At 45.6% G+C, this 14,433-nt stretch overlaps 2 protein-coding genes across 3 annotated transcripts; one reads left to right on the plus strand and one right to left on the minus strand.

Moving 5' to 3' along the window:
- The first annotated feature begins 422 nt into the window (after positions 1-422).
- cxcr3.3 (chemokine (C-X-C motif) receptor 3, tandem duplicate 3) lies at positions 423-7,405 on the plus strand. Its single transcript, XM_088306113.1, has 3 exons — positions 423-797; positions 4,171-4,569; positions 5,314-7,405. Exons 2-3 carry the CDS (start codon positions 4,222-4,224, stop codon positions 6,058-6,060), a joined length of 1,095 nt encoding a protein of 364 aa, XP_088162239.1. The 5' UTR covers positions 423-797; positions 4,171-4,221; the 3' UTR covers positions 6,061-7,405.
- A 562-nt stretch (positions 7,406-7,967) lies between these two features.
- cxcr3.1 (chemokine (C-X-C motif) receptor 3, tandem duplicate 1) lies at positions 7,968-11,994 on the minus strand. 2 transcript variants are annotated; one of them, XM_088306111.1, is made up of 3 exons: positions 11,850-11,994; positions 10,235-10,621; positions 7,968-9,319 (listed from the first exon to the last, which is right to left on the minus strand). In XM_088306111.1, the coding sequence occupies exons 1-3, from the start codon at positions 11,979-11,981 to the stop codon at positions 8,609-8,611; spliced, it is 1,230 nt and encodes a 409-aa protein (XP_088162237.1). In that variant the 5' UTR covers positions 11,982-11,994; the 3' UTR covers positions 7,968-8,608. The 2 variants fall into 2 exon arrangements, with proteins under 2 accessions (XP_088162237.1, XP_088162238.1); XM_088306112.1 differs by having other exon boundaries at positions 10,235-11,115; positions 11,850-11,993.
- Positions 11,995-14,433: the final 2,439 nt, after the last annotated feature.

Consider the following 14,433-nt stretch of genomic DNA (forward strand, 5'->3'; position numbering starts at 1 on the left):
AATGTATATAATTAAGAAAAGATTTTCTATTTTCAAGGAAATTCAGATCTGACGTCAACATAAGAAGACTTGGAGGACATTTAGGTCACCAAAATGATTTTGTATGCTAGTTTACATGGAGTTGAACACTGCTAATGAGCGCCCTCTATGGCCCACCTACTGTCATTGTCACTTCGCGTCCCTCTTTGTTTAAACGCGTCAAGTTCGAAGCCTTCCTTACCCGGAAGTGTTGAAGCCTGCTAGAGTAGCTTTCAAAGTAAGTATAATGTAAATGCGAATACCTTATTAAACGGATACAATATATTCCGTGCCAGTGAAATAACTGCTATTAAATAAAAGGAAAACAAAGAGTCAAGCGTTTGTGATTTGAAGTTTTCCTTTTCCATTTCAGATGGCATCACGGTTGTACTTTGGAATGCATGCATGCCGTCGTTGTGTTTGTGTTCATGGGTTGTCTTTTAGTCGCGTTAGGGTGATATTTGTTGACTCGCACAAATCCAGACGCAGCAACTTAATTTGTCAGAAAACTCCGACCGCGATTTGCCGAAACTTATCGTTGTTGTTTTGTTTTCGATTCTTTCAGTCACCACCGCGCTTTTTTGTGTTTCACAACTGCGACCCCCGTCAGCAATACACGAATGGAAATCTTCTTGTTTTCGTTTTCCTTCTGGATTTGACGTTGTGCACACAACGTGCACCTCCACCCAAAAACCGGTGCGTTGCACCGCTGAGAGCGTTTGCTTTTTCCTGTTTTTCGTTTGGACCAAGAACCGTACAGCTGGAATCCTCTGTTCAAGGTGAGCACCATTGTTGTTCTCATTCCATTCCAACACGTGCGTCGCATTTTTCTGCGTTTTGACTGGAATTTGTATAATTAGGTCCAATTAGGTCATTTTCACCTGTTTGTCGGTTGCCAGCAGTTGAGATGTTAATGGTTGTGTGCGTGCGTGCGTGCGTGCGCGTATGTGTGTGTGTCAACATGGTCAACACGTGTGCCACGCATTTGTCTTGTTGTGGCTTTCAATTGACTTAGTGAGTGTGTCCTTGACAACACAACCGTATTTTCATTGTTCATATTTCAGTGTTTTGGGGAAAAAATATTCCAGCATGTATGCCGCAATTTCTGGTTTAATACCTATCTTGCTCTTAAGGTCTCATTAACGTTTGTGTGAAGAATACGTTTATTGGTTTCAATTCAAGTGAAACATTAAAAATATCTTGCGCCATGCTCTCCAGTTAATAAAAAAAAAAATGAAATAGTAAAAAAAGCAACAACGGTATTATTTTTGTAAGGTGAAGCATCAACAGTGTATTTTCTATTTTAAGAAATGATGGCTGTCTAACAGTGTTAATTTTTATGCCGTCAAAGCATTTGTTATAGCTTTGGCTCCTGAGTGGGCCAGTTTAAATGGAAGTGTTGGAACGAGTCTGTTTTTTCAGCCAGAGGCTGAGCTGCACTGTATTTGTTTACAGTGTGGACATGTGGCTTAGCGTGCCACTCAATAGGGTCCGTCCAGGAATTCTGTACTCTCCCCTCTGTAAGATAAGATAAGATGGCCTTTATTAGTCCCACAATGGGGAGATTTGCAGTGTTTACAGCAGCAAAGATACAGGTCACACACAGAGACGGCGGCGGCAGAATGTAGCCGTTCATGCGTAACATTAGCAGCGAACATTTGGAAAAGCAAATATAAGCAGTACATACACAAATCCCCATGTATATACACACCGTTATGTCCCTCAATATATTCACGTGTAAGGAAACACTCCAAATGTCTGTCCATAATACAGAGGGGAAATAAACAAAAATGTTGCAATGATGCAAAAAAAATCCGGCACTGTTCAATATAAATACACCATTGAATAAAAGTACAGTAGCAGAGTGTGTTGAGTATTGCATCCTAGGACTGCACAATTGCACTAATGCCCGCCCGTTTGTAGAGACAAGTCAATGTTCTTGAACAGCAGGAAGGTGCACAGCGAGGGTGTAACAGTCTATCACTGAATGAAGGCGCTGCGGAGTGCTATTGAAGTGCCATGGAAGGCGCGGTCCAGCATTGATCACTATTTGCCATCATCCTCCGACCCCCCACTGAGTACGCAAAGTCCAGGGCGCAGCCCAGAACAGAGCTTGGAGACCCAAGAGACCACTCCATAGAATAAGAGCGGTGCAACCACAGAGTCATAAAAGTTCCAGAGGAGCGTCCCCTCCACCCCAAAGGACCTCAGCCTCCTTCTGAGTGGGAAGAGTCTGCTCTGATCCTTCCCGTAGAGAGCATCTGTGTTGTCCCTCCAGTCCACTTGATTGTTCAGATGAACACTCAGGTCCTTTTAAGGCGAGACTCTCTCCATATCTGTTCCCTGGATATTCACTGGCGCAGGTGGAGGGTGCCGACGCCTGCAGAAATCCACCAGCAGCTCTTTGGATTTCCCAGTACAAAAAAACCCCCGAAAAACACAAACAGACTTACGAGTTTCAAGCCAAGTAGTGTAGAAGGCAAAGCCAGCGTTGCTGTCGCTGAGTCTCAATTTCTTGACGTTCGCTGTATTCCTTGTCAATATTAGCATGAAGGAGCTAAGATGACACTCCAGGTCAGATTATGCTTTTGGGAAGAAGATAATGTGACGTGCAATGTCGCTTAAAAAAATACAAAACAAAAGAAAATTTGATGTGGCGCATGAACTAAACGCACAATAAGGATTTTGTTTTGGCTCATTTGTCGCTCCCGTTTGAGCAGATCTCACTTTTTCTCAAATTGAAATTTATTTGAAATGTTTAAAGTGCTATTTTAACAATTCTTGTGTGCTGACTGGTATCATTGTATTTTTAACAATTTTGAAAATGATTCTATGTTACACGATTCAATCATTGGAAAAAATGTAAAAAAAACAAACAAAAAGAGGTATCAATGTTTCACTATAATCCTTCAATTAATAATTTAATATTTCTTTTCTATTTGAATGTCTGATCTTGACCTGCAGTGTGAGTTGCAGTGTTTCTCAAAAAATATTTGTGAAATTTGTCTCTTAGTGCGACGTGCCTCCCCGAAGGGGACTTAACACAAAGCGCTCATTTTAAGGCATGACTAAGATGTTGTCAGTCGTGTTAGTTGTGGAAAACTATGACTCATGTTGATGTAGAAGTCAACCCAAGTACAATCGAAGTTTCCAAATAAGATGACGTGTGTCATGAGTGGGTACGGTGACTTCAACCTTTCCACAAAAGTTCACCTGCGGAGGAGACATTTTGCTGACTGCTATTTGCAATATATGTTTGTTTAGTGCTTAGCTTCCTAGCCTGGTGACAAAGCACATATTGATGACATCATTGCAGAGCTACTGAAGATGAGGGCGTCTGCTTCGGCCTCGAAGCCAGATGTACTTGGCCACAAGACATTTAGAAGAAGTAGTTGAGTAACAGAAGAACACAAAAAGCCATGTGCAAAACCACTCAGGAAGTCAGCCCAGTTGGTTTGAAGCTTCAATTTTAGGGTCATTTTGTATGAACCCCAAAATTGGCTTTGTGGCACCCTCTCCAAAAGCACGCCGTCGCCATTAAAATTGAAAAAAAAAAAAAGCCTCCAGAACAAGATCATATTGGTCGTTCAAAAGAGAGAGCTTGACCTTTTGCTTCAAAATTGAACCACACGGACATCCCCTCCAACCACATTGAGGAAATCGGCTCCAATCTCGGACGATCGATGGGTGTACCCCGACTGCAAAAACAAAAAACTTCTCCGGGAAACAAAAACTGACTCAGTGCTGCTTCGGGTGTCTCGCACAAAGTTTGTTTGTACATCAGAGCCTCCAAGAAATGTTGGTGGATCGGCGGGGGCTACGTTGTTTTGTGCCGCCACAGTGCAAGAGCGACACTTTGTGAAAGATCTTTGCTGTCATTTTCACACTTTGCTTGATCATCGTTGAATAGATTAACGTTTGCGTCAACCTCCTGTGAATTTAAAAAGCAGAAGAGTTGTTAGTCGCTGCAAGTTGACGTTGGGCGGGAGTTTCCTGGAGCTCAGCTTTTCTGTGAGTGTGCGTCCGTGTGACCGGGGGAACTTCCGATCTGAACGCTCGCTACGCTTGCATTATAAGATGACACCCTCCCGTGTGAGATCGCGACTTGTTTTTGTTGTAAAGACGTTGACGCCGGACATTCTCAAAACCCAGGCGGGAGCGACGCATTCCAACGGTTGTTGTGTGGGCAGCGGCACGACCAAGATGGACGTCAACCTGGACGGCTTGTTCCGCCTCAACGTCAGCTACGACTACGACGACGACTACGTGTACCAAGATGACGACCCGGAGTCCCGCGGCGGCCGAACGGTGTGGATCCCGCTCGTCTACTCAGCGGTGCTGATCGTCGGCCTGCTCGGGAACGGGCTGCAGCTGGCCGCGCTGGCGCTGAAGAAGCGAGCGTGGAGGATGTCGGACACCTTCATCCTGCACCTGAGCGTCGCCGATGTCCTTCTGCTGGTCACGCTGCCGCTGTGGGCGGCGCAGGCCACCCGGAGTTGCGGATGGTGCGTCGGGATCGCCCTTTGCAGGATCAGCGCCGTTATTTTTAAGGTTTGGACCTGGCATGTTAGCGACACAACTTGCATTTATGTCGTGCTTGGATCATACTGAGCAGTAAGTTGCTTTGCCCCTCACCAAAAAAAAAACAAACAAAAAAAACATTTCAATTTGAATTTTGAGCGAACATTTTGCTTGATTCCGTAAGCAAAATGTGTCGTGTTAGTACCTGTTGAAAATGTCTGTGGGAGTCTAAGATAAGATAAGGAGCTACGTGAGCCAAGTGAAAGCAAACGCTCTCCAGGCGATGAGGAAAGGGGCACGAGACTGGGAAAATGAAAATGAGTTAAAGGCGACATTTTATTCATCTTACACTTAAAAACAGTCGTGAGCGGTTTGAACAAAACAATCTGCAATGTGCTAAATATCCAAAGATCAAGAATTATCGCACACTGGAACAAAAAAAAAAACATCATCCATTTGATCAGAATAAGGAGGTACTTACCGATTACAAATTGAATTTGGCCTGCGAAGCCGTTCGCTAACCAAAGTCGTGTTTCCCTTGAACAAGCAACTGCAGTTCATGTTTGAGTCACGGAACAACATTTTCTTGACCTTACGTTGAGCGTTGTGGCGTTGCAAATTCAATTGTGTGCAAATTGTAAATGGGTGGAATCAATTTTTTGAAGCTGAAATAACGTTGGCTTTGCTAGCTTGCTTGTTTTTGGGCGTGGTCTTAAGCAACATTGGGAGTGTGGGACGTCTTCTTCAAATGAAGTTTTGTTTTGATCTCGCTAGCTCAACTTTTTCTGCGGGCTCTTTCTCCTGGCCATCATCTGTGTGGACCGCTACCTGTGGCTGGTCCAGTCCAAGCAGCTGCTCTCGCACAAGAAGCCGAGGTTGGCCCACCTCAGCTGCCTGTCGGTGTGGCTCGTCTCGCTGCTCCTCACCGTCCCCGACTGGCTCTTTGCGGTGTTGGAGCCGCATCCGTGGAAGGAGGAGAGGACCGAGTGCGTCCTCGGCCTCTATCCTGCCGACAGGCGTCTGGCGTCGCGCCTTCCCCACCACGTACTTGGCGCCGCCGCTGCCGCCATCGTCATCGGCTTCTCATGCGCGACGCCCTGTCTCCGGCGCCCCGGCAAAACATTCCAAAAGAGGGCAGTGACGCCGGTCCTCGTGGGCGTCTTCTCGCTCTGCTGGATTCCGTACAACGTTGCGCTCGTTGTGGACACGTTCGGCGGTGCGGAGAAGACATCGGACGGCTCGTCCGGGGTTGCGCAAACCTCGCCGAGAACCTCGCTGACGGTCACGGCGGCGTTGGGCTGTGTTCACGCCTGCCTCAGGCCGCTCCTCTACCTCGCCCTGAGCGGCCATTTCAGGAAGTGGACAATGGCGGCGCTGAGTTGCGTCCGAGCGGAACCCGAGGGCTCGGTGTGGGCGCTGGGCGTAGGTGACGACGCCCCGCTGGAGCAGAGTCCTGAGACGGAGGAGCTGAAGCACGTCGCCAGTGTGGAGCAACAAGTGCGGCAGAAGATTTCCACGTAGCGCAATTGGGGGACTCGTTTCAAGTCAGCCATTTTCAGACTTGGGAATTGCTTGGCTTACTTAGGAAAGACTCAACTGGACTTCAAGTGGTACCTTGACTTGACTTGAGTGCCTCGACAAGTTTTTCAAGACTGCGATTGTGAAAGTTTCGGTTCTGCCGATTAACGCAAATTCACAAAGCGTTGACACGACATGCTAACGCCGAGTGGATCGTGCGCGAGAGTACGACTTGACTTAATGACCTGCTGAATTCGACTCGCTTGACATTCGGATGATTTTTGCCACGGTGACGTTTGGATGTGCTTGCAAATTGCAAAGGAAGACTTGAGACTGACGGCGGCTGTCGTCGTCACGATGGATGACTTTTTAAAGGATGTTTGTGCCATGAGCTAACTTTTAACGTCCTGGAGGACAAAACGTATTTATTCAACCACTGTTTCACAACATTGCTTTGCCACATTGTTTGCATGTTTTGAAATGTCTGTACTTGGATTGTTGCTGTTTTTGACTTCCACGTTGCTGAGCTCGCACCCCCAAAAAAAAGTTTGGTTTTAACCAAGCAATTGACCAATAGGAAAATTCCAAATTGATTGCATTTGCGGTCTTGAAGTCGTTTCCAAATCTTGGTCTTGACCTCCAAATTGTTCTTCATATTATTATTAATCTTCTTCACGTAATATTTATTTATAGCACTTTGATTCTGCCACGTTCTCTCAGTTGAGTAATCTGTTGATCGCGTCCTGTAACTCTCCTGTTGCCAAGACAACTGAAGATATTGGGAGCATGCCTCATCATCAACCCCCCACCCTCACCCCCCCCCCCCCCCACTCCCAAAAGCAAAGTCCAGACTGTAAGAATCTTTGGAATGTGCTGACGACATGACCCAGTTCAATTATGAAATGTATCCGAACGATGCTGTGCTATCATCAAAGCGACTCTCGTGGAGTTTGTGACTGTTACTTTTTTTTATGTGTGTGTTTATTTCTCATAGTTTTAGTATCTAAATATTATTATATGTGAGGAAGATAAGCTTCTGTCCTTATCAGTGTTTCTGTCATCTTAAACCATCCAACACACTTCATAAAGTTGACAAGAACAACAAAGTCGACTCCATAAAACGGCAGCGTGAGAACCTCGCCGTTATGCAACACGCATGTTGGAGTGCATTAAAGGGAATTTCCTCCTGGGCAAATCCTACAATGCTCTTTTTTTTTTTTATTTATAATTTTTCACCATTGCAACATGTTTGGCGAGGAGGGGACTTAGCAAGTTGACACAGATACGTCGGGTGATGTCATCGGTCATGTGTGGACAAGACTATTAAAAGCTCCATTTGTGTTTTGAACGTTTTGTGTTGCACAGTTAACCAGACCAACCTGATTTGCAAGTCGAGGTCGTGTTGATGCAAAGACGACTTTCACAATTGCCTCTTTGTGTCCAAGAGGGCGGAGGAACCTTTTTTAGTGTTTAGAGTCTCACGTGGGCCGGGCTAAATGTATGGAAACAGGCAAACACATTTTGTAATTGTGACTTAAATGTTTCGTTTCCTCTCAGAGAAATGTGTGTAAGCGCAGAAAAAAGCCTCAGTCAAGCCACTCCAACGAAAAGCCTGAACAGTCGTGAATAGTTGGGTGACGTTTGCGGCCCTCTGCGCTTCTCCTTATGATCAGATTTTTTTTTCTTGCGTAAACCACACATTGCACAAGAGTGTGAAGCTGCTTTTTTTAGTTTTCCTTCATTTCCTGTCACAATGCCGCGTGATGTTTTTTCTTGAAGGTGTTGTGTATGTGTCATGAAGTCAATAAATGTCCGCATGCATGATTAGGACAACTTCAAAACTCTTTTTGAATTCATTCACTTACTCAGACGCTGTACTTTATTAGAAGTATGCACACGTATGAAAAAAAACTAAAGAAAATGGTCGTCCGATTTCAACTCTTGTTCAAAAAAACAGACTGAAACTGCAAAAGTCTAAATGAAATTTGCATATCCATGACTTTTTTCCTCACATGATAGATTTTCTCGTTTACAAACCTAAATCAGAACAAGAATCATGTTGGATGTTGCATTTTCAAACCAGGAGCGGATGAGCGTCTTGGTTAAAGTGCTGTCTAATAGGAAAGTAGTAATTTCCCGCCATCTTGTGGCATTTGGCATTATAGGCAGTTCAAAACATTTAGCGGGGTGGCAACAACTTTTACTCTTAGCAGCACCGCTCAGTGCCGAGCCTCCACAAATACCGGAACAGGATTACTTTGGCCGCATGAACATTGCGCAGATGAACCCACTGGTTTTGGGTCTAGTTCTCTTCTGTTATTGAAAGATTATCAATTTTGGCAGACCGTGTATTCATATTTTATTCAAGTACATTTAATGGCACCGTGTAATACAATATTTGTGCTCGATAAGTAAGTCAGTAAATGTTGGAAAGCTCAGCGATACGAGAAGAAAAATGTTGTCCAAACAAAAGATTAAAGGCGCAAAACCGAAAGAAGCCGTTTTGGGCTCGTGGTCCAATGCAAATGTCATCATTTGCATGCGACGCGTCTCATATTGCTAAGGAGTTGGAGGTTTCGAGAGACTCTGACCAATTGGAGGTTCTCCTGCTGCCCACTGACTTCAATTTGGTTCCCGTCTCGGATTTGCATGTGAGCGCCCTCAGGATGTCCAAGAGCTGACGACGGAACTTGACCCCCACGAAGGCATACAGGACGGGGTTGAGGCTGCAGTGGAGGTTGCCGATAATCGGGGTGATGCTCATGGCCTTCCGCAGAGATGCTCTGAATTCGCAACTGGTGCCGTTGTTGCCCAAAAAAGCCGTCTCCACCATGAGGGTAACGTTGTGCGGAGTCCAGCAGAGGAAGAACAGCGCCACCACGGCGGCGATGACTCGAAAGGCTTTCAGCTTCTGGGGGCCGCCTGCACCGCAACGCAGCCGGCGCAGGATGCGCAAGTAGCAGTAGACGAGGACGAGCGACGGCAGCAGGAAGCCGACGACATGGTTGAGGAGGCGCGAGGCGAGCTCCCACGACTCCAAGTTGGTCACGCACTGGGTTTTGTGTCGCCTCGTGTTCGGCACCGCTTCCAGGAAGATCAAATTGGGCATGGACAGGAGAAGCGAGAGGAGCCAGGCGGCCAGGCAACTGGACTGGATGAGGCGAGGTTTCCGCCGGGAGTACATCTGGGTGGCGTGCACGATGGACAGGTAGCGGTCCAGGCTGATGCATGCCAGAAGGAAGATCCCACAGTAGCAGTTGATCTGAGTACGCAAAAAATGGAGTCATGTGTCCGTCTGTCACCGAAGCGACCCATCTCTCTAACTGGCCGTCAATCCGTCCGCACATTCAATGACTTGGCTCGGTACGTGGGTGTCTCTCCGTGGATCTGCGTTCAATCCATCCTTATGCCAGTCAGTCCGCCCATCTGTCTCACTAAATTTATCAGTACACATCTTATCATCGTCTGTTGAGCCGTCCAGCTATTTTTCGGTCGAGATCCAGTCCCGGAGGGCCGCTTCCCTGCGTGCTTTCAATCTTTCCCGGCTGCAACACACCTGATCCAAAGGATCGGCTCATCAGCAAGCTTTGACGAAGCCTGAGAAGTCTTTTGCTCATTTGGATCAGCCGGGAGTCATTTAAGAAAGCGTGCACCGCAGCGGCCCTCGAGGACTGCAGTTTGACACACCTGGTCTACACTGTGCCTCCAGATCGCCATCAAGGCATCCGTTCTTCCGTTTGTTCATCCATCCACGTGTCTGTCAGTCAATTCCTGTCTGGCCTTCTATCCGTCTGTCCAGTATGTTTATCGGCGCGTGTCTGCTGATTTGGTGTTTCGTCATTCTGTCCATCTATTGTACGTTTCTGTCCAAACACCCCATCGATCAATCTCTTTCCAGTCCAGACTCTTTCTCTGTCAGTCCTACAATCTGTATACATCTGCCAATCCAAGCAATTCTTTAGTTATTCCATGAGTCTGTCTCACACTCCGCTGGTCCGACCATATAGCTGCCGGTCTTTCCATCAGTCATTCCATTCATTCGCTCAGTCTTTTTATTCTACATCTTAATATCTGTCCATCGATAGGGCGTTCGGTCTGTCACTGAATCAGTCAGTCGGTCTACATTTCATGATCTGCATAATAATAATAATATTAATAACGATATATTTTTCCTTACTGTAAAAACGGCACCGGCGATCTTGCAGAGAGGCGTGCCAAAGGTCCACCCCGAACGTTGGCCGTCCTGTGCAGCCCACAGAGGCAGCGTGAGCAGCTGCAGGACGTCGGCCACGGCCAAGTGCAGAATGAAGGTGTCCGTCACGCTCCACGTCTTTCGGCTCTGCATCAGAATTCCCAAGAGCACCCCGTTGCCCACGATTCCCACGATGAAGGCCAGCGAGTACAGGAATGGGTTGAAGACCGCCTCCAATCGCTGGCCCTCATTGGGGTCGCACACGCCGTTGAACGACTCGTTGCTTTCGTAGTCGTACGCCTCCAGCACGCCATCTAAGAGCGACGAGTTCCCATCCAAGGTGACCACTTGGCCGCTTTCCAGAAGAGAGCTCTGAAATCGACACATTGTTTAGGTGTTGCGAAGCACCGTCATGATCATTCGAATGGTGTTGTCGGAGGAGGTAGACGTCAAAAACAGGCTGCACGGAGGCTCGCTTCGAAGATCGGATTGGTCTCTTGAGCAATTCTTCCGTCTCTGTCCTTCAACGCGTCAGTCGATCCGTCCGCTGTATCTGTTGTCCGTCAATCTATCAAGTTGTCTGTCGGTCTGTCGATGATGTTGGTGTCACTGGTCGTGTCATAGCCCGTTTCCACTCAGTGCTGAAATGACTGGCGACCAGTGCGGAGTGCCATCCGCCGTTGCCTCAATGTTAGCTGAGAGAGACTCCGTGTCCCCTTAACCTTGAGAAGGACACGCAGTCTCGAGAACCAATGAATGTTTTTCTTTGGAACCACACGGTGGCGCTGTCAGCAACAATGGGGACGTACACGGAACGGTTGGATGCAGATGAGGAACCTGTCCCAGCTGACTGAGGCCGGGCCCACCTTGTGTTGGTCACGAGCCAAAGACATATAGTTACACCATGTAAGTTAGAAAATACAAAAAACAACCAAGATTTGGACACGCCACCTGCTGCTCACTCAAAATTCCAACACGACAACAATAGTGATAACGTGACGCTCCCCAGCAGAATGCTTTTTGTAACTTTGGCTTTCACCCAAGTTTTATTTTCAGCTACCAAGATTCAAAGCACAAAACTCAGAGCAGACAGACATGCGAACCGTTCGTCCCGCTCGTTGCACGTGTTTAACACAAAAGCCGAAAAAGGAAAGCAATCGAAACGGTCCAAACTACAACCGCAAGAATAAATATTTCAAACCTATTTGACATTGTAATGTTGAGCGAAACATGACACAGGCATGACAGGTGTACCTAATGAAGTGTCTTGTGACGGCATCGTCATCACGCCTTATTTATCGGAAATCTTGAAATCACTTCAACGGTATTGCCTCCATGTTCCTTTTTGGGAATGATCTGATTTTGTTGCCGCGTCCGCAAATGATCATTTGGTTGTTTTTCTACACGAAGCACTCACATTGATCATAACCCTCTTTAAAGTTAATAAAAAAAAAAAAAGGGGTTCCTGACATTTAAAGTGCACAAATAAGGTATGCGTGTCTCAAAATAATAATAGCTTGTTCCTTATTCGGGATGGCTGTGATGATGATCATCATTAAAATCATAATCATAATACGAAGAAGAAGAAGAAGATACGTACCAGGCTGAAATCGTATGACATGGTTGATAAAATACGCCTCATAGACGATGTAGCCAATTGCTCTGACTGTAAAAGAGAGGAAGCCAAGTGGTTATAGGAGGTGAAAAAAAAAAAAAGTGAGAAGCGCATCATGACAGCAGGTTTGCCGAATCCTCCGTGCAAGACTGGCGATGCAAAAAAGTCACTTTGCATACTAGATACTACAATCGACTTTTTGTACAAATTCTACATCACCGTGTCGTGTGTCAAGTTCTTGGTTGAGGTTTGGTGGACGAGGACCCGAATGCATCGAAACGGGGCAGCCGTAACTCCAAAGGGTATTTAATTGAAGGAACAAAAAGCATAGAAGGATCTTGGCATAAATGTACAAAAGAACAAGGATCCAAATAAGAAGCAAACTAGAAAAGGAGGACTCGGACTTGCATGGACAAAAGGCACTGAAACAACACGACGGGTGCCAACTAACATCAACGCTGACATGTACGATGAACCCAAACGGACCGAAAGCAAACCGGGAACTCAATCCAAACAAATGAATGAGGAACACTTGGACGAGACGCAAAGGCTCGGAGGGAGCTGATTGGTTAACGTGAGGGAATAGGACGACTAGCGCAGGTGGACACAATCAGCTGATAAGACAAGGAAAAAAACAAAACTAAATCCAAAACCAAAATCAACAAACAGGAATGTTGCACAAGAAGCTTTTTCCATTTCATTGGACTGGTCTGACAAAGATTCCTTTGCAAATCGTTTATCTTTGTTTATAGGCCAGCGACACATTGAGCTCTTTTTTCGTGATTGGCGTCAATGTTGCATGGAGGCAGGCCTGTGCTCATCCGTCACAGCCTGGATTGGTGCCGCCAAAGTCCAAATGCAACTGGCAGCTCAACCAACTTGGTTACGCCATGTACTGCATCTCCAAGACTCTCCTGTGCTCGCGCGGTCAAAATTAGGAATTGGCAAGCGCCGATATGAAAATCAGGATCTGCGGCCATTTGCGCCAGCGCCGTCTCTGAAAATAGAGTCCGACGGCACTTTTCTTTGCAAACGCGTAAACAATAAAGCGTCGATTAATGCTCTGAACAATTACAGTCAAAGTGTTGATAGGATTTACAAATTTGATCATCCTCACAAAGGATTTTAAGGAGGTTATTTTGTTCAAGAATTTTCTCAATGTCACATTTTAGTTGTGTTGAACAACATTAATATGCAAAATCTTTGCAGTGCACAAAACGTTGTATTCCTACTCATTGTCTTTATGCACGTCGACATCAGTGTAATCTGGTCCTCTAAAATCAAGCTTTTACTTCTCGTTTGCATCCACCTGACACCTGCGAGGGAACCAAGTTGTGGTTTCGAGACGTCGTGTTCCTGTTTTCTTCACACCTTCTCGTCGCCGCTTCTTGTTTTGCTATTGACCCGACACCACCGCCACACTTTTTTTTTATTGCGCATTGTTGGCTTCACGTCTGTGTTGCTTGTGCAAGGATGGCAAGCAGCATTGTCTTCTGACACGCACAAGACTTTTAACAAGAAAGCAGACACAGGCTTGCGATAGTCTTGGAGATTAAAAATGTGACTTTTTTTTTCTTAATTTAGGGGATTCAAAATTCGATTTTTTTTCTTAATTTAGGGGCTCAATTGCTGCGAACAACATCAGCATATCTGCAAATGGATAGCCTTTAGTTGTGATCTATCCATCTAAATTGAACTACTATCAGTACAACAAATCTTTTATTTTCTGAGTGTGTAAACGCTGGAAGACAAGAACGCAAGACGAGCAAAAATGAATTTCATCTGTTATACAATGTTACTGATGTGTTTTTATTGGCCAATTGGTAAAAGTAAAAATGAGTTATGTATTATGTGTTAGTCGTTTATTATTTTGAAATAAACACTATTTGAACATATTCTTTTGTAATTCTGGGAGACAAGAAAGCAAGAAAAATGTTATCGGTCAGAAGAAAACTTTCCACAAGAAGATTTGAGGCCAGAAAACCTTTTGGTGGCTTTCTTGTGAGACAGTCTCGACACGTTCTGTCTTGTGCTTCTTTGTTACTGCTAGAGAAGATCTCCATGCAGTATATAGACGAGTATCAGAATCAGAATGCCTTTTATTGTCATTGTCTGCAAACTAATGAAAACAACAACATCAGCATAAGGCTGATGCAGAAACAAAACTAACGCAAGTGGATGGGCGGAGCACAGTGGAAGTTGTGCCAAAGCCGGCACAAGTGACAAAAAACAATAACGGAAATAAATGTAACAGAAACGCAGTGAACAACTAGCAAAGGAAGCTCAATTGGGAGGAAAGACAGGTGACTAAAAACAAACAAAAAAAGTCCTAACTACACAAGATAGAACAAATAAAAGCAACAAAGACAGGAAATACTAAAACCGGAAGTACGCGAGACTAAGTAATGTGGCAAACGTTTAGGTAAGCAGCAACAATATTCCAGGACCTTTCATCCCCAGCTGGGATGACCAGCAGGTGTGCACTGGAGGCTCCGTCCACCCACCAGGACCAGGAACTGGGAAAAAAAGAGAACATGACAGGGCCTCTCCTTTCAGTAAAGAACATTGA

Source organism: Idiotropiscis lumnitzeri, chromosome 10, assembly GCF_059441095.1.
Source record: "Idiotropiscis lumnitzeri isolate Australia: NSW breed Sydney's pygmy pipehorse chromosome 10, RoL_Ilum_1.0, whole genome shotgun sequence".
Classification (NCBI taxonomy): domain Eukaryota; kingdom Metazoa; phylum Chordata; class Actinopteri; order Syngnathiformes; family Syngnathidae; genus Idiotropiscis; species Idiotropiscis lumnitzeri.